We start from the raw sequence: 24570 nt of genomic DNA, 5'->3' as shown, positions 1-24570 counted from the left end.
TAAAACAGCCCCAGCTTTCCCCATTTCTAAACCGAAGATATTATTTATCCCACAAGGTTTCAGGATTTAATAAAACAATAAACATAAATCAGCCCACTGCCAAAGCACATTTGATGCCCAATCACCGACCTCTGTATTCCTATTTTATTACTCCATCAATATCCGTTAGTGCTTCTCAGAACTGTCTCGTTTATCATTCCACCCCTCACCCTGTGGTCGGACTCTTGTCTCCTCCCTCTGGCCCCTCCCTCCTCCGCCCCTCCCTTATTTCTCTCACCAGTTGCCCCGGTAGCCCGGGAGAAGCACCCACTCAGACCCTGAGCTGACCTCCATCACACACCCAGGTGTGGAGGCTCCGGGCAATCTGAGCCCCACCACCATGGGCTCTTCCCTCGGGGCAGGGGACAGAGCCGCGCTGGGCCGCCTGGCCCTCCTCTGGGCCCTCGTGGCTCCAGGTGAGTGCCCGCGCCTTCCGCGGGGGGCCGGGCGGGACGCGCCCGGAGGCTGCGGGCTCACCGGCCCTCTCTCATCGCTTGCAGGTATCCAGCAGGACCTCAGGGTGCTGCAGCCGTCCGTGATGGCGGGGCACGCGGGCAGAGCTGTCACCATGTCCTGCCGGGTCAGTAGGTCTGTGGATTACGTCCACTGGTTCCGCCAGCTGGAGGGCCAGGCCCCCGAGAGGCTTCTCTATCTAGCCTTGTCCAAGCGGGATGTGCAGTGGGATTCGGTCCTAAGAGGTGATAAAGTCAGCGCGGCCCGCGGCGCGGATGGCAAGAGCTGCACCATGTCCCTGATGAAGCTGGCGAAGAGCGACGAGGGCGTGTACTACTGCGCTGCCTGGAGGTCGGCACAGCGGGGCGCGCAGCCCCGGGGTCTGCACAAAATGCTCCGAGACCCACTGCTCGCCCAGACCTGGCCACTGCCGCCGCCTCCGGGTCCCTTAGGTCCCCCTGGGGTGATCTCTCAGTATCCTGACGACTCCCCGCACTCTCGGGCTTCTGCAGATAAAATCTGGTGGGAGCTAAAGCTGACCCGGGTAAAAAGCTGTGCAGATGGCGGGGACTTTTCTAAACATCGTCCAGTTCAGCTTGTCTGCAGCATTTGGAGGAAAATCTGGGCTGCCCAGTCCACCAGCTACTGAACACATCCAGCTATTGAGCCCTTGAAATGTACTTAGTTCAAGAGTCCAAGCTGAGATGGGCTGTATGTCTATAACACAAGCTATATTTTGAAGATAGTCGCAGAAAAAAAAAGTGAAATATCTCCTTAATTATTTTTATATTGACTTACTGTTGAAATATTTTGGATATCTTGGACTAAGTAGATATAGTCCTAATATTCGTTTTAAGTGTCCTTTTTTTGTTTGTTTGGTTTTAATGCAGAAGCCAAAACATTTTCGTCTATGGCTTGAATTAGTGACTCACATTTATTTCTAATGGATAGCTCTGGTATTGACTGAAAATATAAAAATCTGACCATTTCCCTCGAAGGATGCATAGATAAAATGTCACATAAATGATTTCAAGGGTGAAGGACTGTAGATTTGCCACAAAATGTTTGAAAGCTGAGCCTGGAAGTGTATGCCTGATTCCAGTCTCTAAGTTGTTCACCCATTGTTACCATTTTGCGGGGGAAGAGACAGCAGTTCGAAGCCCAGGAAACAATATTGGCAATGTCTCAGCATCCTCATCTATTGGCATGCCTGACATTCTTGAGTTTGAGTTGATAAAAATCCTCATGGTGATGCAGTTAACCCTGGATGAGACATCAGGTTCTCTGCTTTACTCTTCTCCTTATTTTTTCTTTTTAATTTAGTTTATTTTCCTCGAAGTATAGTTCACAATAGTCAAAACATGCAAACAACCTAAACTTCCATCAACAAATGAATGAATAATGTCAATGTATGACAAAAACCACTACAATATTGTAAAGTAATTAGCCTCCAACTAATAAAAATAAATGGAAAAAAAAAAAGATGTGGTGCATATACACAATGAAATACTACTCAGTCATAAAGAAGAATAAAATAATGCCATTTGCAGTAACATGAATACAATTAGAGATTATCATACTAAGTGAAGTAAGTTAAAAATAGAAAGACAGACACCCTTTTATATCACATATATGTGGAATCTAAAATATGGCACAAATGAACCTATCTATGAAACAGAAGCAGACTCAGGGGCATAGAGAACAGACATGTGGTTGCCAAGGGGAAGGAGGGTGGGGGAGGGAAGGACTGGGAGCTTGGGATTAGCAGATGCAAACTATTATATATAGAATGGGTTGGCAAAAAGGTCCTATTGTATAGAACAGGGAGCTATATTCAATATCCTGTTATACACGTCTCCTTGACTGTCACCACATATGGAATTTTGAGTGAATCTCTGGCTATTCTGCTCTCTTCTATAAAATGAGAAGCCTGAACAGCTAAAAGTATATGCCTGTGATCTCTGCATTTACAGGAAAATCACACAAATCACTTATCACTATATTCACTACCTTCTTATGAAAAGAAGGAAAAAAAAAAGCCTGTGTCACTGATTCTTCAACCCCAAAACAGGAAAGAATAAAATCTTTTTGAAGTTTAAGCTGAATTTAGACCCTTTTCAAGTGGAAATTCAAAGTTTATGTACAGCTTAATAGCAATGGTAAAACAATGAATAAAAGGAAAGTGTAAAAAATTCTGAATTGGTCCTGCAGATTCCTAAACTCATTGTCTACCTCCCTGAGCTCCGATTTTGCCGTTAGAAATGTATAATTCATATATGCTTTCCTTCTGAAAGAGCCCAACCCCCAACCCTTCCCTGAAGGCCTAATTCAAAGCTAAGATCCCCCAGTATGTGTTAGAAGAGGTGGAGGTAAAGGGGACAGAAGCTTACTCTAGCTCTGTTTCACGTTCGTTCACTTCATCTTCCCCATGATCCTAATACAACTCTTTCCTGTTCTTGCAGCCACACCAATGCCAGACTCCACAGAGAGTGAATTTTTTGAACTGGTGACAATGTGGCCAACAAGAAGCAGCTCTTCACCCATGTCCTTACAGAGCTATTAATACACGGTCCACAGTCCCCAGGAGGAGACAGCCCAGTGCCCCTGCTGTGAACCTCGACTATGGCGTGAACCCTATTCTCACCCCTCACTGACTCCGGCTTTTCCCTTATGAGCTCTGTGACCTTGAGCAAGATCTTCACACTTTTAGACATCAGTTTTCTCAGGTCTAAAGCAGAATATAACCGTTCCAAAATGTCTCTCTCTTGGAATTATACCACTTAATGTCAGTTGCAACCTCCATGGTGATAGATTAGCTCTTTTCTGCATGAAAAACCTACTGAGACATATTTAGAAACCTAGAGCATATCTTTCTTGGGTGATCTTGTTTTCAGGGTAGTCACTGCCAGGATGAAAGAAATGGTCCCAAGACTGTCACTTACTTTGGGAAGCATTTTAGCTAGTCTGTCTCTCTCAAAGTGAGGGATGCAGGATGGCAAAGGCACGGCTGTGTATTGTGTTGATGCCCAGGTCATGTTCATTGAGGGAAGTGTGATAGAGTAGAATAGTAATAGATTTTTACTAATTTTTTAAAAACTTTATTGGTATATAGTTATGAATTTTTGAATCAAACTTTTCTGACATTAATTTTCCATACCTCTCTGGCACAGGAAAAATAGGACATTTACAGTCAGCTCCTTCCTTGCTCACCTTAGGTGTGAGATGGGTGGGGATCTCCCTGAAGGACAAAGATGGGTGTGGCTGCCCCGAAGCCTTGACCATGAAGCTCCATCACAGAGTGTGTACTGGGAGGCAAGGCTGAGATCTCTAGGACCCCTTGCCAGAGAGTTCTTCTGTCAAGAGATACCAATGATATCATTCAAGTCAAGGAACTAAGGAGATGCAAAGGGTGTACCCCAGTCCACATTAGGTCCCCTCCGTGGTATCTCTGTGACCTGCCTCCTTCCAAAAAGAGAAGGAACAGAGAGGAAGGAAATACAGGTCATGGATCCACTGAACTCCTGTGTTATATCTGGATTGTGCTATGCATCTTCCTTGTAATGATGTGAGACATCATTATATATAATGATGTGAGACATGTGAGACACAAAACGTGTTCTTACTGCGTTTTCAGAGTTAGAACACTGAGTGTCAGATAGCAAATAAATCAAGCAGCTAATAGGCAAAATTAGAATTAAGATCACTTTGTTGTACACCTGAAACTGACAGAACATTGTTAATCAACTATATTCCAAAAGGAACTAAAAATTGTTTTAAAAAGAATGAAAAACAGTACTGAAAGATTCCATGTTCCCTACTGTAGCACACTGGACACTTGGTATTACAGAAATGTTTGCATACCAGCTCTATCATTTTCTACCTGATCATCCATCCTTATGTTACATCCCCATCTCTGTGGAAACTTGTTTCTTGGCTCAAAATACCATCATTTACATAAAAGGAGCTAATGAGTGCAACTGTTTTTGAAAATATAGTGTAAACACTATATTAAAGAATTACAGCTTTATTTTAACATTTTTCTTTTGTACCAATAATATCTATCATATATATTTATCTCCACAGGGAAGGCACTATGCTCGATGCAGTAAGGGATTTAACAATGACAAGGTGGGTCTGGAGTGGACATGAGGATGGTCAGGGTCAGTCCTGTCTGTGTCCTGGCAAATCAACAGCTCATCTGTACTCAGGGGAGCATTCAGCTGCTTCTGGCTATTGCTTTTTCTATTTATCCAATTGAGTGGCTTAAGATTACAGAACAGTCTGGAAGACATTTCTTCTTTCATCATAAGAGAACTGGCCTTAGCTCTCAAATTTTAGTTTAAATAAGGAATTTATAGTTTCAAGTAAAATAGTATTCTACAAATTTCTTCTTTTAGCCTATGAAAGATAATAAGTCATCACAGAACTTGTGTTCTCATTTCTAATTATTGTGGTAAAGAATCATGTTGCCTGTCACTAATTATTACAGAAATACAAATCAAAACAATGAAGATTCACCTCACACTGGTCAGAATGCATCATTAAAAAGTCTACAAATAACAAATGCTGGAGAGACGGTGAATAAAAGGAACCCTCTTAGACTGTTGATGGGACTGTAAATTGCTGTAGCCACTGTGGAGAACATTATGGAGGTTCCTTAAAAAACTAAAAATAGAGTTGCCATATGATCCAGCAATCTCACTCCTAGGCATATATCTGGACAAAACTATAATTCAAAAAGATATATGCTCCCAAATTTCATAGCACCAATATTTACAATAGCCAAGACATGGAACCTACCTAATGTCCATTGACAGATGAATGGATAAAGAAGAGGTGGTATATATACACAATGGAATACTACTCAGCCCTAAAAAAGAATTAAATAACACCATTCGCAGTGACATGGATGGGCCTAGAGATGATATGCTAAATGAAATCAGACACAGTAACCCAAACACCGTGTGATATCACTTATATGTGGACTCTATAATATGACACAGATGAACTTATTTACAAAACAGAAACAGACTCACAGACATAGAAAACAAGCTTATAGCTACCAAGGGGAAAGGGGTGGGAAAGGGCTAGATTAGGAGTTTGGGATTAGCAGATACAAACTATTACATGTAAAATATATAAACAATAAGGTCCTAGTGTATAGCATAGGGAACTATATTTAATATCCTGTAATAAACATATTGGAAAAGAATATATATATATACATATATATGTATAATTGAATCACTTTATTGTAAATGGTCTATTAAGTGACAAACACTTTTCTGAATTTTCTCTATCATTTAAGATTTTAAAAAAAATCGTTCTCCTTTCCCCAATAATTTGCAAAACATGTATTATTGGTTTTCATCTTAGAAACTAGCAACATTGTAAGTCAACAATACTCTCCCTCCCCCCAAAACAGAATCATGTTACCCAATGAATGGAGAACTTTGTCCACATTTCTCAAGTACATGTGAATTGGCAAATTTGCATTTTCAGTTACTGAAGAGTTTCCTCCTTTCAGAAATATATTCCCAAATCACTAACTGAGCAGCCCTGGTGTTTGTGCGAACGGAAGTGCTTTTCTTTTGATGTGAACTCCGAGCAGTTTCAACACAGCTGAGCACCTGGAAATTTTTTTAAAAGTCTTAATTCTTTGAATCCTCTTCCTGGAAATGTGGGAAAGCAGAACAGGTGGTTAACCTGCTAGTGTCAAACTCTTCTTTTCCTGCTTTTATCCTTTTCATTTTTTATCAGTATTGTCAATGATTATAGTCCACCATGGAAAACAGATATTTGGGCCCATTGATCTGACAAAAACTTATAAAATATCAGATGTCATAAAACCTATTATCAAGGACTTCCAAAAGAACTCAGAAGGTCAAATTGCCAGCCCAAAGTTGTTAAACTGCTAGTCACTTCATGAAGGTAGGCGAAGGCTGAGATCATTGTAGGAGCCTGAACCAGTATGGCAGCTCAGGTTGGAAGAAGATGTTTGGAGAAGGAACTAAGCTCATAGTAGCTCCCTGTGGTAAGTAACTTCTTTTCTATTTTTACTTTAGTCATGAAAGACTGATAGATGCTTTTAAGAAAGAAAAAAAGACCTTACAATCCCCCTTATCTGACTGCCACATACTTGGCCTCATCATGAGAACTACAATTTTGCAGCTAGTGGCCACTGTATATGGATTACATGGAAACAAAACTACTTCCTGCTTGTAAGCCACTGAAATTCATCTTTTAGAATATCCACACACACACACATAAACACACACACACGCACAAGAGACTCAGGCTAGATATTAAAATATTTTTAGGACCATATCTTTTTCATTGTTTCATTTATGTTTCAATATATTTACACCATTACCATACTATGTCATTATGTCAGTAAAGTTGTTGCCAAAGTTTATGTCAGTAAAGTTTTTTTGTAAAGGAATTTACAAGAAAAAATTCCTTTTCTTATAAATGGCTTATAAGTGAGAATTTAAAAAATTTTCTATTCTCTATAGTTTTTCCCCAATAACCTGCAAAACCTGTAGTACTGATTTTCACCTAAGACCTAACAGCAGTGCAAACAAAATTTCTTATAATAAATGTCTATATAACATTTGCAAATCCCACTTCTTATTACTCTAGCTTCACAGAGGGAAGCTGAGAGCAGTCAGAATTTATGTCATGACAATTCTTGCCTCATTGCTTGGAAATGGACCAGTGTAATGGAATTTGTGAGCTCAAGCCATCTCAGCTCCAAAGTCCATGAAAAGAGTCTGCATGGTTGGACATCCTCACTTGTTCATTCTCTCAGCAATGAGGACATTGTCCTCTTTTTGAGGACAGTTTCTGTGTGGATGCTGGAGACAGAAGTGTGAACAAGACACAGACAGAACAAATCCCAACACTCAAACAGCTTGTAGTCCAGTGGAAAAGCTTTCTAGATGCTGGCTTGATTGGGCCCATATTCTATGGCCTGTGGTTACCAGAGAAACAACAGATCTTGCATTGATGAGTTTGTTTCTTTCTCAAATGATGTAATAGTTATTGCTTATAAAATTCATATATTTCATCTGTCCAAAGAATTTGATAAAATGACCCCAAATTGTCCCACTAAAGAGAATAATAATAATATCAGCTACTATTTACTGAGGGCTAGACATCATGATAAGTAGTTTCAGTGCCTTATCTTTTCCTCAAAAGGAATCCTTGTCTTCCCATTCCACAGATAAGAAAACTGAGGTTTAGAGAAGTTCAGGTCCTTGCCTAAAGTCACATAACAAGTTACTGTGGCAAATATTGGGATTCAGTAGAGACTTGTTTATTCCAAAGGACAGAGTCTGGGCCTTTACACAAGGTGAGAAAAATGAAGTCTAAGTTTTTGTATTCTGAACATTTACTCCTCTGTAGTTTGATCTTTTAAATGGATTATTTAATTTACTTCCTAATTTGTAATATGTTATAATTTGTATTATTACTCGTGTGTGAAAACAGTGCTTCTGTTTATTTAAATTGCGTGTTTCCAAAATTTATTTGTGAAGACCTAAGATAGAAAATGCCATGTACAGGAAGGGCAAGAAATAAGATCAAAGGCACTCAGGGAAGCAGGAGGAAAAAGGACTTCTAGCAGAAAGCACAGGTTAAGATTTTAAAGCTCAATGGTAAGAGAGCTATGTGTCTGCTCTAGCTCAATTAAAAAAGTGAATATTAAAAAGAAAAAAATGAAAAGGTGGTGGAATACATACTTTTTATTAGCTGATAAAATAAGCACACCAAATTTTTTAATATGATGTGCTTTTGCAACATAAAATTAGAAAAGGACTTTAATACACGAAGTTAAGAGAAAAGTGAAATAAAGATGGGATATAGTCTTCAACATCCACTTTATAAAATGGAAGAAATGATCTTTAATCAAACCCATTTATACTGCCAGTTCATCAATGCTATGGATACCATAACATTTACTGTCATTCACAGATGGTGACCCTCAGCAGATAGGGTCAGGCAGGTAAGGTTTTCACAATCCAACATGACAATAATAGGATTTGAGAACCAGGCATCCTACCATTTCTCTTATCATCCTGCCTTGAAGGCCAAGAGTTGCAAGCTGAAATCTACACATGAGCTGGAGAGAAGTCAGTCTGAGGCTGAAATTTCTAGTAAAAGCTTGGAAAAATATTAATTGTGCTGTTGATTGGACAGGAGGGGGAAGCTATTTGTTTTGGACAACACAAGTGAAGTAATTCCATATACTGACTATACATATTAGGCTTTAGCCAATGTTCCCTTTGAGTTGCTTAACCCTGAAAATATAGCGGGTAAGACTAGACAAACAATTGCCTTTAAGTTGTGTGTATGAAAAGCACCTGTCCTGTGACAACGGCTTTGAGAATTCCTGACATGTGGAGCATAGTAGAAGGCAAAAAAAGGAACCAATCTTCACAGTTAATTGCCACAGACTCAGGTGTAACCCCAAAACGCCGAATTCCCATCAGTAAGGGCAAGCCCTGGTCCCAAGATATTAAAATATTATGTTGGAGCACACAGTCAGCTAATAATAAGAAATCACTAATAATAATTGATTATTATGGTCTTTCTTTTCCATAGCATTTTTAATAAAATCACTTTTTAAGATCTTGTTTCATATTGGTCTCACTTCAGCATTAAAGGGGATGTCAAACTGATTCATGCTAACACTATGTTTTCAAATAAACAAACACCAAAAGCTTTAATTAATCTGATTAGCTCAGCCATGGAACCTGTTATGAGCAAAGTGAATCAGGACCAGAAACTTGGTCTCTTGTATCCCAGGCTGTCATGATTCCAATAGGATTTAAAGAACTCAGAGAAGCTAAATTAGTCTAAAGTTTTTGCCACAGGTTGAATCACTGTGGAATTTAGACAACATGATCTTTGGTGACGGAACAAAAGTTTTCGTCCTAGGTAAGTACCTGAAGAAGGGCATTTTTTGTCAAGGTAGTGGAGGGAAGGCAAGAAACAAATTGGAATAATAGCTTAAAATGTTTGGGAAAATGGGAATGCAAATGGGGATTAGATGTAGGAGTTTAGGAAAGATATTAAAACAAATCCTTAGAGCATACCATAGACAACTGTGTGAAAATGTAGGATTTGGCTTTGTGAACATGTGGACTTATATAAAGGGTTCCTGTATAATATATGTGATCATCATGAAAGTGTTTGGTTCAAGGCCAAAGTTGGTTATTATAGGTAAGTTTTGTGAGCTGGCACGTTTCCTTTCCAGATTCCAAAGGGGTGTTTTCAAAGAACCTGGCTTTGGAGTCACTCTGATCAGGATGTCTGGGTCTACCATTTACTGTTTATGAGCATTTGGTCAGTTATTCTTTGGCCTCAGTTGAATTCAGTGAAAGCCTGTCAGCAGTGTCCCTGACACGGTGTGTAACACATTGTCGGTGCTGGATAGGTGCGTCCACACTCCATTCAAACGCAGAGGGATATGGAATTTAGAAAGATGGTAACGATAACCCTATATGCAAAACAGAAAAAGAGACACAGAAGTACAGAACAGACTTTTGAACTCTGTGGGAGAAGGTGAGGGTGCGATGTTTCGAAAGAACAGCATGTATATTACCTACGGTAAAACAGATCACCAGCCCAGGTGGGATGCATGAGACAAGTGCTCGGGCCTGGTGCACTGGGAAGATCCAGAGGAATCCGGTGGAGAGGGAGGTGGGAGGGGGGATCGGGATGGGGAATACATGTAACTCTATGGCTGATTCATATCAATGTATGACAAAACCCACTGAAATGTTGTGAAGTAATTAGCCTCCAACTAATTAAAAAAAAAAAAAAAACCAAATGCAAAGGGAAAGCTGCCCCCAGGAAAGAGAGTTGTTTACAGCCAAAAATATTGACAGAAGAGAAATTCTTCAGAGGATGCAGTTGTACTTCTAACTCCTTAAACAAGAAGTTATCTTACTGTCCACTCACACACACAGAATTGAATTGGGAGGTATTTGTCTCTCTTCAACTAAAGACTGCTTTCTATTTGTCAAGAAAAATGAAGTGAAAATGTATTTGTTTTTATATTTGTTGTTCTATGTGCTTTACATCTGAATCCTTTCACTTCATTGATATCATTTCTAACACAAACATATATTGGCCCTTAGCCAATAAACTTGGGCTTCATGATCTTATTTATCAGAAAAATTTTAATTCATAAGTTAAATGATTGTGATATGAAGTCAATTAAATACAGATACAAAGGTCATAATATAATTTGCTTATTTAAATATGAAATAGTTCTAATTATTTAATTTATAAAATATAAGGAAAAATAGAGTACTCTTAAGCAATAAAAACACAGTATGTGATGAGAGAAATTATAGTATCTTACTATTATAATCAATAAAATAGTATTTACACCATGAGTGAGGTGTATAAAATTAAACACAATAGGACCTAACTGTATTTACAACATTAAGTTTTAAAATAACCTCTGTTTGCTTACTTCTTTAGTAGAAAACTCAGGAATTTTGCTACAGAGGAAAAATTTCTCAAAAATTTTTTTCTTTTTCTTTTCAAATGAGAAGTTTGATTTTTCTGTTCTTAAGAAACTGACCTCAGAATGCTAAACTAGCTCAAAGAGAATATGAGTAAAGTATTTGTGTTTCATTTGGAAATAAACTGGAAGGAATTTTAACATTTATAATTTCAACCATTACTTTAACCATATAATCAAGAAACATTCCAGCATTTAAGTGGGATCATTTGCAAACTATGTTTTGTTATATATGTTGACACCATGTCTATAAGAAATTCAGGAAGCATACATTTAATTTTTAATTATATGTATACTTTATTTAGCAGATGAAAACACAGTAAGCCATGGAGCTCTAACGAAGTTCAGCAAACTTATAGGGTAGATTTAAAACTGGGGGAGACACAGAGTCAAAATACTGTGCGTTCTTAACCATGCTTAAACTTGAAATGAAATTTCAAAAGAAAATGTGCCTTGGTAAACATTCTCTAAAGTGAAGCAAAATTCTGATAAGTGTATTACTTGATAAGGTTTATATAAAGCATGTCAGAAAATTATACATTTTTATTAGAAGTTTTGGAAATATTGCTATTTTGTTTCCAAATTCAAGGCACTGTAAACAATCAACTCCTCCACTCGAAAATCTGAAAGTTTTCAGATCTGAAGTTTGGATGTTATATAAAATTAGAAACCCACCAGAAGAATCCCATCACTTCAGAAATGGGCAGGTGATCCACATTTGAAGCTGTAAGTTCAACATCACAGATTGTCAAGTACGCAGGGACACTAATTCCCATTATAAAAAATGACTGTATATTGTCTAAAAATAAAATAAATTTCCTACTGACATTTATTTATAAGAGAAGTAATATCAGTTCAGTTCAGTCGCTCAGTCATGTCCGATTCTGCGACCACATGAACCGCAGCACACCAGGCCTCCCTGTCCATCACCAACTCCCGGAGTTTACCCAGACTCATGCCTTTTGAGTCGGTGATGTTATCTAACCATCTCGTCCTCTGTCGTCCCCTTCTCCTCCTGCCTTCAATCTTTCCCAACATCAAGGTCTTTTCCAATGAGTCAGCTCTTCACATCAGGTGACCAAAATATTGGAGTTTCAGCTTCAATATTGGTCCTACCAATGAACACCCAGGACTGATGTCCTTTAGGATGGACTGGTTGGATCTCCTTGCAGTCCAAGGGACTCTCAAGAGTCTTCTCCAACAACACAGTTCAAAAGTATCAATTCTTTGGCGCTCAGCTTTCTTTATAGTCCAACTCTCACATCCATACATGACTACTGGAAAAACCATAGCCTTGACTAGACGGACCTTTGTTGACAAACTAAGATAAATATGGTTCATGACAGAGTAGTTAAACGAAGTTCCACAGAGTTGCAAAACATGAGGATGAGCTATGTGGCCAAAGAGAGCACAAGTTACAAAACAGGATAGGAAGGGAAAATAGTAGAGAGAAGGGAACTTTCCTACACTGTTGGTGGGAATGCAAATTGGTGCAGTGACTATGCACAACAGTAGGGATGTTCCTTAAGAGACCAAAAATAGAGCTGCCATATGATCCTGCAATCCCACTCCTGGGCATATTCCCAGAGAAAAACATGGTCTGAAAAGATACAAGCACCTCTATGTTCATAGCAGCACTATTCACAATATCCAAGACCTGAAAGTAACCTAATTGTCCAATGACAGAAGAATGGGTAAAGAAGACATGGGGTGTGTGTGTGTGTATATATATACTGGAATAGTCCTTAGCCATTAGAAAGGATGAAACAATGCCATTTGCAGCAACATGGATGGACCTGGAGACTGTCGTACCAAATGAAGTAATTCAGACAGAGAAAGAGATAAATGTCATATATCTCTTATATGTAGAATCTAAAAAGAAATGATACAATTGAAATCATTTACAAAATAGAAACCGACTCTCAGAGAACAAACTTGAGGTTACAGGGGGGAAGGGTGGAGGGAGGAACCGCTAGGGACTTTGAGACTGACATATACACACTGCTATATTTAAAATGGATAGCCAACAAGGACCTACTGTATATAGCACAGGGAAGGAAACTTTGCTCAATATTCTGTAACAATCTAATTGGGAAAAGAATTTGAAAAAGAAGAGATACATGTATACGTATAACTGAATCACTTTGTTATACATTTGAAACTAACACAGCATTATGAATCAGCTATACTCAAATATAAAATTAAAAGTTTGAGAAAAAGTAAAAAGTCAAAGATTCTCACTTCTAGAGAAACTATCAGAGTTACCTGGACTTCTCCCCCATTCTCATTCCCACCACACACCCAAACGCTTCATTTTTTAAATATAATTTTATTTTTTTAATTTTTGTCTGTGCTGCATCTTCTCTGCCGCAACATGGGCTTTTCTCTAGTTTCAGAGAGTGGAGCTACTCGTCATTGCAGTGTGGGCTTCTCATCGCAGTGGCTTCTCTTGTCTGCAGCTTGGGCTCTAGGGCATGGGGCTTCATAGTTGCAGCACAAGGGCTCAGTAGTCCTGTCTTCAGGCTAGAGCACAGGCTCAATAGTTGTGGTGCAGGGGCTTAGTTGCTCGAGGCATGTGGGATCTTCTGCATCACGGATCGAATGTGTGTCTCCTACTTTGGCAGAAGGATTCTTTACCACTGAGCCATTAGGAAAGCCCATCCATCCACTTTAAAACAGGCTCCACTATGATAGAACAAAAGAGATGTTAAAAAATAAATGTGTTCATGAATTTTGGAAGGAGATAAAACTCATAACCCATCTTACCATGTGGAAAAAGAACAAAGGCCAATGTGTGATCCAGGTTCTACTATGCTAGTTGTGACTTTGGGCAAGCTACATAACCTCTTGAACATCTCTTCCTATTGAAAATAAGAAGGATAGTAAGTCCCCTACAATCCACTGTGAAAGGAATCCATGGTGAGCACTAATTCAGTGACAAGTTTTCTTCCTTTTATTACATGCTAGTTTATTCCATGGCTCTCCATGTTTCTCTAATAACCATTTTAAATTCTTTTCTATCTCCCTCCGCAGATAAAAAACTTCCTGCAGATACTTCCCCCAAACCCACAATTTTTCTTCCTTCAATTAATGAAGTCAACCATCAACAGACTGCAACGTATCTTTGTCTCCTGGAAAATTTTTTCCCTGATGTTATTAAGGTTTCTTGGAAAGAAAAGAATGGCAACAGGATTCTGCCATCCCAGCAGGGAAATACCATGAAGACCAATGACACATACATGAAGCTTAGCTGGCTGACAGTGACAGAAAACTCTATGAAAAAAGAGCACATATGTATCGTCAAACATGAGAAAAATGCAGGAAGAAAAGATCAAGAGATTCTTTTTCCTGCAGTGAAACACGGTATGTGAATATAAACATAAATATAAATATAACCTCCCTTGGGCTTCCCTAGCAGCTCAGTGGTAACGAATCCACCCGCCAATGCAGGAGACATGGGTTTGAGCCCTGGGTTGGCAAGATCCCCTGGATTAGGAAACACAAACCCACTCCAGTATTTTTGCCTTGGAAATTCCAGACAGAGGAGCCTGGGTCACAAAAGAAGAGTCAGACACAACTTAGCAACTAAACAACAATAACCTCCCAGAACACAGTTTTTCAAAGACAATACCCTAACTTTTCTGTCAGGTCAAATAAACACGTCTTTCTAAGATGTTGTTCTGTTTAATGGTAGCATAAATGTCCTGAAATTTCCACTAGAATTAAAATAGTACAGTCAAGGGAACATTAAAACAAAAAAGAAAAAATATTTTGAAGCTTTCTCAGCCTGTTTCATCTTCCAAAATATTACAGTCACAATGATGATTTTAGGGTCTTTGTATGGATTAAATGAAAGAAAATATATGAAAGTGTCTAGCAACTTAGTGCACAACAAATTTGCAAAAAGGAATTTCACTTTTGATTGTCTTGGTTGATCAGGAAATAAGAACATTTATATATCTTTCAGGAATGCTCTACTCACCAAGCAGTCATTCTCACTTTAATCCTGCTTTTACTCAAAGTATAAGTCAGAAACAGTGGGTTATTAAATGACAAAATGATGTTCTTATGAGGAAGCCAGATTGCAGTTCAACAAAAAGTATTGAGTGGGCTAAAAATTTATTTGGGTTTTTCATAAGATGTTATGGAAAAAACTTGAAAGACCTTTTTGACCAACTGAAGAGAATAATTTACTGCTGCCGTTTTATTATGGTCTTAGTTAAAATTTGTACTTTATTTACAACCTTGAAGTTAAAATTTGTAATTAAAGATCGGGTGAGACTAAAGTGTGCAAACGTATTCCCACTGTACATAATGAATGTATTTCTTGCTATTAGAAAAGATCTTTCAAGATACTTTTATTGTAGCCCTAGCACATGCTAGGTCTGGAGGAATGCGTGGATGGACAAACTCAGGTGAATTACTGTCCTAGGAGAATGCACTACAGTCAAGAGAATGCACACTTTTCTGGATGACTCAGGGTCACTTGTGATCCAGGCATGACGTCCCAAAGCAGCCCCTGTGAGCTGATGCTGGACATGTCCACGCAGTGGAGGCAAAGTGTTGGGTGTATCTTGACCTTGACGGTGGTCCTCTAACTTACTGGACTCAGGGCTTAACGTCTGAGTAATTCACCTAACAGACCGCAGGCCACTGGGCCCATCAGAGGAATCACTGTGTGCTTTTCCCTGTGGTTAGGAAGCCTTTTTAAGCAGTGGGAACCAAGCATATAAAATGTGCACTGACGTTGGCTGTGCGCCAGTCCGAATTTCTGAACTAAGTCTTTATCTTCTCTGGTTCTTAGTTTGTCCAATGATCAAATCAAGCTTGAACATTTGCCTTGGCTTTGTCCTGGGACTGCAATGAAGAGCAAATGAAATAAAGTCAGCAAAAAATTGCATTCCAAAACATAAATGGGTCTATTTATTCATGCATCTACTGTATTATTTATATTCTTTCCTTAAACTAATCAACACTGAGATTACAGAAACGGCCCTAAATTTCTATTTCTACTCATTCTACTCTAGGAAATACATAATAAACAAATTTGTTAAGTGCAGTTTAATATAATCATGGCTCTAACTGTCCTATTAGGTTTTAATTTTTCTGTGATTAAGGAAAAATAAAAAGGGTGGTAAGTTTCATGGTGATAATTACCATAGGGGAGACAAGTTCCCTTTTATCATGTGTGATACTTGGCACTTAATTTCTGAAATAAATGTTTCCCATGGATTTCATGGCCATATAGCTAAACAGGGCATTTCTGTAAATTTCATTCTTTAGTAAATTTCTAACGCTATTTTTGGGAAGTTTCTTGTTTTTGATAAAAGTTAAGAATATTACATGGGCTTCCTTGGTGGTTCAGATGGTAAAGAATCTCCCTGCAACGTAGAATAGGATTCTATTCCTGGGTTGGGAAGATACTTTGGAGAAGAGAATGACAACCCACTACAATGCTCTTGCCTGGAGAATCCCATGGACAGAGGAGCCTGGTGGGCTACAGTCTATGGGGATGCAAAAAGTCGGACACGACTGAGAGACTAACTTTCACTTTCAAGAATAGTGTGCTGTTGTTCAGTTTCTCAGTGGTGTCTGACTCTTTGCGACCCCATGGACTGCAGCATGCTAAGCTTCCCTGTCCTTCACCATCTCCCGGAACTTGCACAAACTCTCGTCTATTGAGTTGGTGATGCCATCCAACCATCTCATCCTCTTGTCCCCTTTTCGTCCTGCCTTCGATCTTTCTCAGCGTCAGGGTCTTTTCCAATGATATGGCTCTTCACATCAGGTGGCCAAAGTATTGGCACTTTAGCTTCAGCATCAGTCCTTCCAATGAATATTCAGCGTTGATTTCCTTTAGGATTGACTGGTTTGATCTTGCAGTCCAAGGGACTCTCAAGAGTCTTCTCCAACACCACAGTTCAAAAGCATCAATTCTTTGGTGCTCAGCCTTCTTTATAGTCCAACTCTCACATCCATATATGACTACAGGAAAAACCTAGGTTTGACTATAAGGACCTTCGTTGGCAAAGTAATATCTCTGCTTTTTAATACATTATCTAGTTTTGTCATAGCTTTCCTTCCAAGGAGCAAGCATCTTTTAATTTCATGGCTGAAGTGACCATCCACAGTGATTTTGGAGCCCAAGAAAATGAAGTCTTTCACTGTTTCCATTGTTCCCCATCTATATACCATGAAGTGATGGGACCAGATGCCATGATCTTCTTTTTTTAAATTTTGGGTTTTAAGCCAGCCTTTTCATTCTCCTCTTTTAACTTCATCAAGAGGTTCTTTAGTTCCTCTTCACTTTCTGCCATTAAAGTGGTGTCATCTGCATATCTGAAGTTATTAATATTTCTCCTGACAGTCTTGATTCCAGCTTGTGCTTCGTCTCATCTGGCATTTCTCATGATATACTCTGCCTCTAAGTTAAGTAAGCAGGGTGACAATATACAGCCTTGACGCACCCCTTTCCCAATTTGGAACCAGTCTGTTGTTTCATATGTTTCTCAGGAAGCAGGTAAGGTGGTCTGCTATTCCCATCTCTTTAAGAATTTCCCACAGTTTGTTGTGATCCACACAAAGGCTTTAGCATAGAAGTAGATGTTTTTCTGAAATTCTCTAGCATTTTCTATGATCCAACGTATGTTGGCAATTTGATCTCTGGTTCCTATGCCTTTTCTAAAACCAGTTTGAACATCCAGAATTTCTTGGTTCATGTGCTGTTGAAGCCGAACTTGGAGGATTTTGAGCATGACCCTGCTAGCATCTGAAATTATTGCAATTGTGCAGTAGTTTGAGCATTCTTTGGCATTGCCCTTGTTTGGGACTGGAGTGAAAACTGATCTTTTCCAGTCCTGTGTCCACTGCTGAGTTTTCCAAATTTTCTGACATATTGAGTGCAGCACTTTAACAGCACCATCTTTTAGGATTTGAAATGGCTCTTCTGAAATTCTATCACATCCACTTGGCAGCACAAATCATGAAGTGATTTTTGAATGGATAGAAAACTAATCAGGTCCAAGTTTTGACCAGTCTTGACTGAGAAAGAGGTCTTAGTATACACTGCAGTTTATGCTGAAATTTTTTTTACTTTTTCACCTCAATCAATTCATAGTAATAAGAAGTTTGTTCATCTTTAATGAACATAGTCACTGCAAGCAAAAGAAATAAAGTTACAAACAATTTTTTCTGGTTGCGCTGGGTGTTCGTTACTCTCTGCAGGCTTCCTCTGGTTGTGGTCAGTGGGGACTACTCTTCTTTGAGGTGCTTGGATTTCTCATTGCAATGGCTTCTTGTGCTGTGGAGCATGGGCTAATTAGTTGTGGGGCATGGGCTTAGTTGCCTTGTGGCATGTGGAATCTTTCAGACTAGAGATTGAAACCATGTCCCCTGGATTGGCAGATGGATTCCCACCCACTGTACCATCAAGGAAGTCCCAGAGAGAGTGTTTTAAGACACATTAAGCTCAGTTTTTGAGGATGATTATATTAATATTTTCACTCTTGGCATTTACTGCAAAGCCTTTACAGCTCAAATTCATTTTTATAGTGAAAATTGATCTCAATGAGGGCATAAAATGGCATACCAGAACCAAATCCATATGGATAAGAACATATCCAGAAGAAAAGGCATAAACCAAAAAACCACTGTGACTCCGTTTGCCTGGATCCATTTTCTTTTTACAAATATTTATCTGGAATTTTCTATCCCTGGAATTGCACTGAAGTGTTGACCTCCTATAATAAACGAGGTCACTGATAAGAATAATTAAGATATCTGGAAAAGAAGATGTTTTTAGTGTCTACAGTAGTAGAATTCTGTTGCTCATTGGTTACTTTCTCTCTCTTTCTGTGGCTTATTTTACAAAGTACTTCCCACAGGCTCTGTCTCGTTTAATGTCTCACGATGATCCTTTGAATGCTGGCTCTGCCATCACTGGTACCATTGGCACAACTCTCTGCCAGTCACTTTCTCTCTGACCCTTATTTCTTTCGTAACATGGAATCCTCCAAAATACACCTCATTCCAGTGTCACTGGAACATTAAAGAAGGTAACACATGTGAAGTAGTCAAGCTAGTTATAGTTGCTCACTAGCTATTAGCCTTATTAATATTGTTTTCATTTTGCCCACAAACACCACAAATTCAGAAATCATGAGTCAGGGATACTGGGAACATGTGTGATTTGGAAAGGTTGACTGCTTTCCTTTGCTTAGAAGGGAAATTTACCTGAGCCAGACTCCCTTGAACATGGGACTCTGTTGTGGATTCTAGGATTGGATGTGTTCATCTTGGGAACATCTCTTCATATCAGCAGTGGATGCTGAAGATGTAGAGCAGCCTCTTTTTCTGTTTGCCTTTCTGCAAATATTTCTTGAAATTGTATTTTGGATAAACACTGTCATGTGTAGAAAACAATATATGAATTAGATCTACTGAATTACATAGTATTAGATGAACTATTCCTGGATTTGTAGGGCTCATGTTTTAATCTGTCAGCAGGTTATATATATAATATATATACATGCTACATGCATACATACATATATATATGTTACACATGCACATATAAACACACATGCACACTGTCAAATAATGAACATGAATAATTGACAATACTTTCTCTCATTTATTGTAGTTTTCACCCCAGTTGTCACTACTACTGAGCCTCCAAATGATTGTTCGAAAGATGGAAGTGGTAAGTTTTTGTGTATGTTTGCTTTTATGTTGGGCTTCCTTGGTGGCTCAGTGGTAAGGAATCTGCCTGCAATGCAGGAGCCACAGGAGACATGGGTTCGACTCCTAGGTCAGGAAGATCCCCTGGAGGAGGGCATGGCAATCCCCTCCAGTATTTTTGCCTAGAGAATCCCATGGATAGAAGAGCCTGGAGGGCTACAGTCCATAGTGTCTCAAAGACTTGGACATGACAAGCATCTTAGCAGGCTTGCATGCACCTTTAGGTTATGCTTTAGTATTTTTTTCCCTTCTGATTAATTAACTTCTTTTGAACTTCTCTGGCTTAAAGTAGAAAAGACCAATTATCTGGAATGGTGATGCTAAAAATTTTCATAGTTTTAAGAACCAACTGACTTGTCTATCAGCAGATTATATGTATACACACACACACACACACTTATATATACATACATACACACACTGTCATAATGGGTGTGGACAATTGATTAATATTTGCTCTCATTTCTTCTAGAAGTCACTGATACTGATTTTACAAAAGCTTGTGCAAGAGATCAAGGTAGTAAGTTTTTGTATATGTTTGCCTTCACGTCATCCTATAGCATTTTCTTTTCCTCCTGATGAAATTACCTTTTGAACTTTCCTGGTTTATGGTAGGAAAGACCAATTATTTCTGAAACTTTAAGATTCATACATTTGATCAGTATCTCTCCTGTCTCTATTGGCAGATTTTATATATATGTGTATTGTGTACATATATACATACACACAAACATGCATATACATATATATCATATATTAAATAGTTAAGTATGAATAATTGACTACTATTTTCTCTTCTAGAAGTCGCTAATTCTACAAAAGCATGTCTGAAAGATGAAAACAGTAAGTTTTGCCTATATTTGCCCTTATGTCATGTTATAGCACTTTTTTCCTCTAGATAAATTAAACTTTTGGACTTGGTTTAAGGTAGAAAATCAGAAAGTCTGGATATTGCAAAATAGACTGTTATACAGTCTATAAGTAAATCTTAAGTAAGTCTATTATATAGACTGTTACACAGTCCATATATTTTAAGTTACACATTTTTTTAAGTAAATCCAACATTCTGTAAGAGTCATCTTAACACAGTAAATACTGGTTTTGGTGTGAGATGACTCTCAATTAGAGGATGCAGTGATAGGCTCTGAATTATTCAACAGTGGGTTTCACTCAATTGTGTAGTTTTTGATTACAGTGACTATGCAAAAATGATACCAAGTTGCTTTTCTGTATGTTGAGTCTTTGGTTGTTGCTAATAGCTAATAACATAAACTGATGCTTATAGAGAGTTTCATATTCTTACAGAAGGCCTTATACTATGTCTCTCATGTATTTTAAATACGATTCTCATAAAGCTCCTAAGAGGGTATATATTAATTTCCCCCCATTTTACAGATGAGGGCAATGAGCTAAAATTAATTAAGTCCCTTGTACCGTCTCACAGCTAGATCTGGAATTTCAACCCAGGACATTTGAATTCCTCCTCTAAGACATTGACATAGAGTAAGAAATCCAAAAACCAGGGTCCTGACACAGTGACATCTGGCTGGGGGTATAAGTACCTGGGCTTCCAACTATCACAGACGAGAGTTCTTTGGTTATTAGTTGCATTGATGTGGGTACATTACTTACATTGCTAAACAGCAGGATCCCCACCTGCCAATAGGGAACAATTATACCTAACTCAGTAGCTGAAGTGAAGTGCTTCCCTGGTGGTTCAGACAGTGAAGAATCCGCCTGCAATGTAGGAGACCTTGGTTTGATCCCTGGGTTGGGAAGATCCCCTAGAGAAGGGCATGGCAACCCAGTATTCTTGCCTGGGGAATTCCATGGACAGAGGAGCCTGGTGGGCTACAGTTCATGGGGTTGCAAAGAGTCAGACAAGACTGAGCAACTAACACTTTCACTTTGAGTAATTACAGAGATACGGTCACCTAAGTGGAATGTCTCCATAGGGTATCCATTTAGCTGGCACAGGATCGGTACTAGTTGGTGGCCCCTTCTCCCTACATGAAGGTTCTTAGTGAATTTAGAAGCACTGGCTCTGGTCCTGCTGATGCCTTCTTCATTCCCAATGTGTCAGGGGGCCTGAAACTCAGCTAACACCTGACCTGACACTGGGCAGTTAAGTTATGAGCATGTCACCTTCTGAGATCCTTTCCACACCATATACTAGTGATTCTGGAGTTCTGACTCTATAAAGAGAGAAATTTTCCTCAGGAACAGACTTCAGCCTTGTGGTTCATTTAGCCAAGTCAGATCCATCATCACTGTTGTTAATTATTCCTTGACATCATATATTTCTTGTAAAACTTCAAAGGAGAGTAAGCGCAATTAGCCTATATCACAGCTATGAGGAGAGACATTCAGGACAGGTGAGTGAGGCATGGACACCTAAGCTTTCTGAGAATTGGGCTAACCACTTTCTTCCATTCTGCACAATGTTCACTTTACTACACCCTGCCCCACCCACTGTAGATGCCACCAAATTTCACAGATCATAACCTGATCATAATCTCACTGATGCACAAGGTGTAATCCATCAGATCCTTCCAAACCAGTGATTTGATTTGATATTTATGCTAAATATCAAGTGTCTGGAGTATGCACTGAATGTGGAGATGCAAAGCTACGTGACAGCTAAGAATGTGCTCATTAGAATTATGTTACTGGGATTAAAATGTGGTTCCTGGTACTTTCTAAATGTGTGACGTCAGGCAAATTACTCCTCTCTGCCCTCAGTTTATTTGTAAAATGGGGGTTGAAAATAATGATATCATAGGTTATTTTAAAAATTAAATAAGATTTAAAATTTGCATGCAAAGCTCTCAGAAAATTGTTTAGCATTTGGTTAGTGGTTAATGAATATTACTCATTATTTTTTAGACATATGGCAAGGGTGAAGAAAATGCTGAAAGCAGTTTATCACAAATGATTTTCCCTACTGGACTCCATTAAAAGTATAACCTTGCTTTTTAATATTTTGGAAGGTTCTAGTGAATTTGGCTGAGGTTGTTGACTTGAACTGTGAGCTGAATTCTGAGCCGTCCTGGTGGTGGTGGTTGTGATGATAAATGTTTACCTTGGGGTTTGGTGTTACAGGGGTGTCACGCCAATGTAGATGATCAGAAGTAAATAATTGTGACCACACCCCTTATTGGGCTTCCCTGGTGGCTCAGATGGTGAAGAATCTGCCTGCAATGCGGGAGAGCTGGGTTCAGTCCCTGGGTGGGGAAGATCCTCTGGAGGAGGGCACGGCAACCCACTCCAGTATCCTTGCCTGGAGAATCCACATGGACAGAGGAGCCTGGCAGGCTACAGTCCATGGGGTTGCAAAGAGTCGGACACGACTGAGTGACTACGCACACACGGTGTTAGGAGGTGTGTCCTGTCCTTTTGAAAGAATGGGCAATAATCATATGACTTCTCCTAGACACCGTGCCGCTGCAGTTCACGTACAACTCTGCTTACTACACCTACCTCATCCTCCTCCTCAAGAGTGCCGTCTACTTTGTCATCACCTCCTTCTGTGTGCTTAGGAGATCAGGCGTCTGCTGTGACGGGACAAGCTCGTGACAGAGGGGACAACAAAGGGGTCAATCTTCCTCCTTCATCTATTGTCCCAGAAACTCTCTACTGAAGACCCAGCCGGGCTTGCTTTCTGGGTTTGGGTTATTTCAGACGTTGTGTATAACTTTCTATCATCATGTAAGGGTTTTTCAGACCACTGGGCAGACAGTTTTCCTCTGTAACAAGGAATTCTGCCATTACTCAAAGGCACGGCCCAGGGCTCGTCCAGGGGAGCCTCTCCCACCACTGTCCCCACAATCTCATCAGCTCCTCCCCACCCCCAAGTCCTCATGCCCCGCTAAGCACACACAGCGGGCAGTTCCCTGTTTGCTCCTCGAGCACCTCCACCGACACCACGGCCCTGATCTTCCCTGTCACACACCCTGGAGATGCTGGCTTTGCTACTTGAAATAAATTTCTAAAAAGAAATCAGAAGTCCCTTTTTGTCTGTGTACTTTAATTTCATGGAATCTAATCAAGGTGAGAAACAGCATGACAGCAGTGATATCAAGCTCAGTTCTGCTTATAATAATGACCAACCCCACATTTCTAGGTCTTTCCCTGAGACAGTGGTCATGGAGCTCTCTTTGGGGCACTGGCTCCAAGGGGACCCACAGCCAAAAGAAGGTGCCTGGGTTCCTTCTCTTCCAAAGTCACCAGATTCAGACTCATTGGTTTGAGATGTTCCTGTGGCAACAGTGTGACTGACACCCAGCATGACTTGCACTTGTGTGTGTTCAGATCCGTAGTAGTTCCTCACAAGCACTGCCTCCTGCTCCTCACATTAGCCCCATGAGAACTGCAGCAACACCAGCGGGGCCCTGGGTGGGGGGTGCAGCACGAAGACTCCGAACTCAAGGGCCTGGATTTGAACCCTCGGTCTGCACTAGTACCCAGTGACCTCAGGCAGCGATCTGAACTCGCAGTGCCATCATGTCCACGTCTGTGTAACAGTTACAGCTCTGGCTCCGGGAACATGAGGAGTAGACATGTTAGTGATGCTTGGACCATGCAAGCCCTCAGCCATATTAGCATCTACTGTCTGTAGCTCTGCTGTAAAGTCAGTAGATTTTACACATACACTGAACTACCGAGAATCATCGGTAATCTCATATCCCTGCAGACAAGTTGGACTTGTCTTGAGGGACTCAGTTTTAACAATTCACCAGGAATCCCATTAATTGTTTAAGAGCCCTCCGAGGAAGGTACAGTTAAAGTCGATAGTTTACCGA

At 39.6% G+C, this 24570-nt stretch overlaps 1 gene segment (V, D, J or C); it reads left to right on the top strand.

The window, feature by feature from the left end:
* The first annotated feature begins 282 nt into the window (after positions 1–282).
* On the top strand, positions 283–23773 carry LOC133072244 (T cell receptor gamma constant 2-like). The segment is given in 8 exon segments: positions 283–455; positions 540–843; positions 9350–9432; positions 14063–14392; positions 19671–19730; positions 20241–20285; positions 20570–20611; positions 23202–23773. Coding segments are annotated over 8 exon segments (1083 nt in total).
* Positions 23774–24570: the final 797 nt, after the last annotated feature.

This window comes from Dama dama, chromosome 18 (assembly GCF_033118175.1).
Source record: "Dama dama isolate Ldn47 chromosome 18, ASM3311817v1, whole genome shotgun sequence".
Taxonomy (NCBI): domain Eukaryota; kingdom Metazoa; phylum Chordata; class Mammalia; order Artiodactyla; family Cervidae; genus Dama; species Dama dama.
Note: the sequence above shows the minus strand (reverse complement) of the source record. Positions and strands in the feature narration are given on the sequence as shown.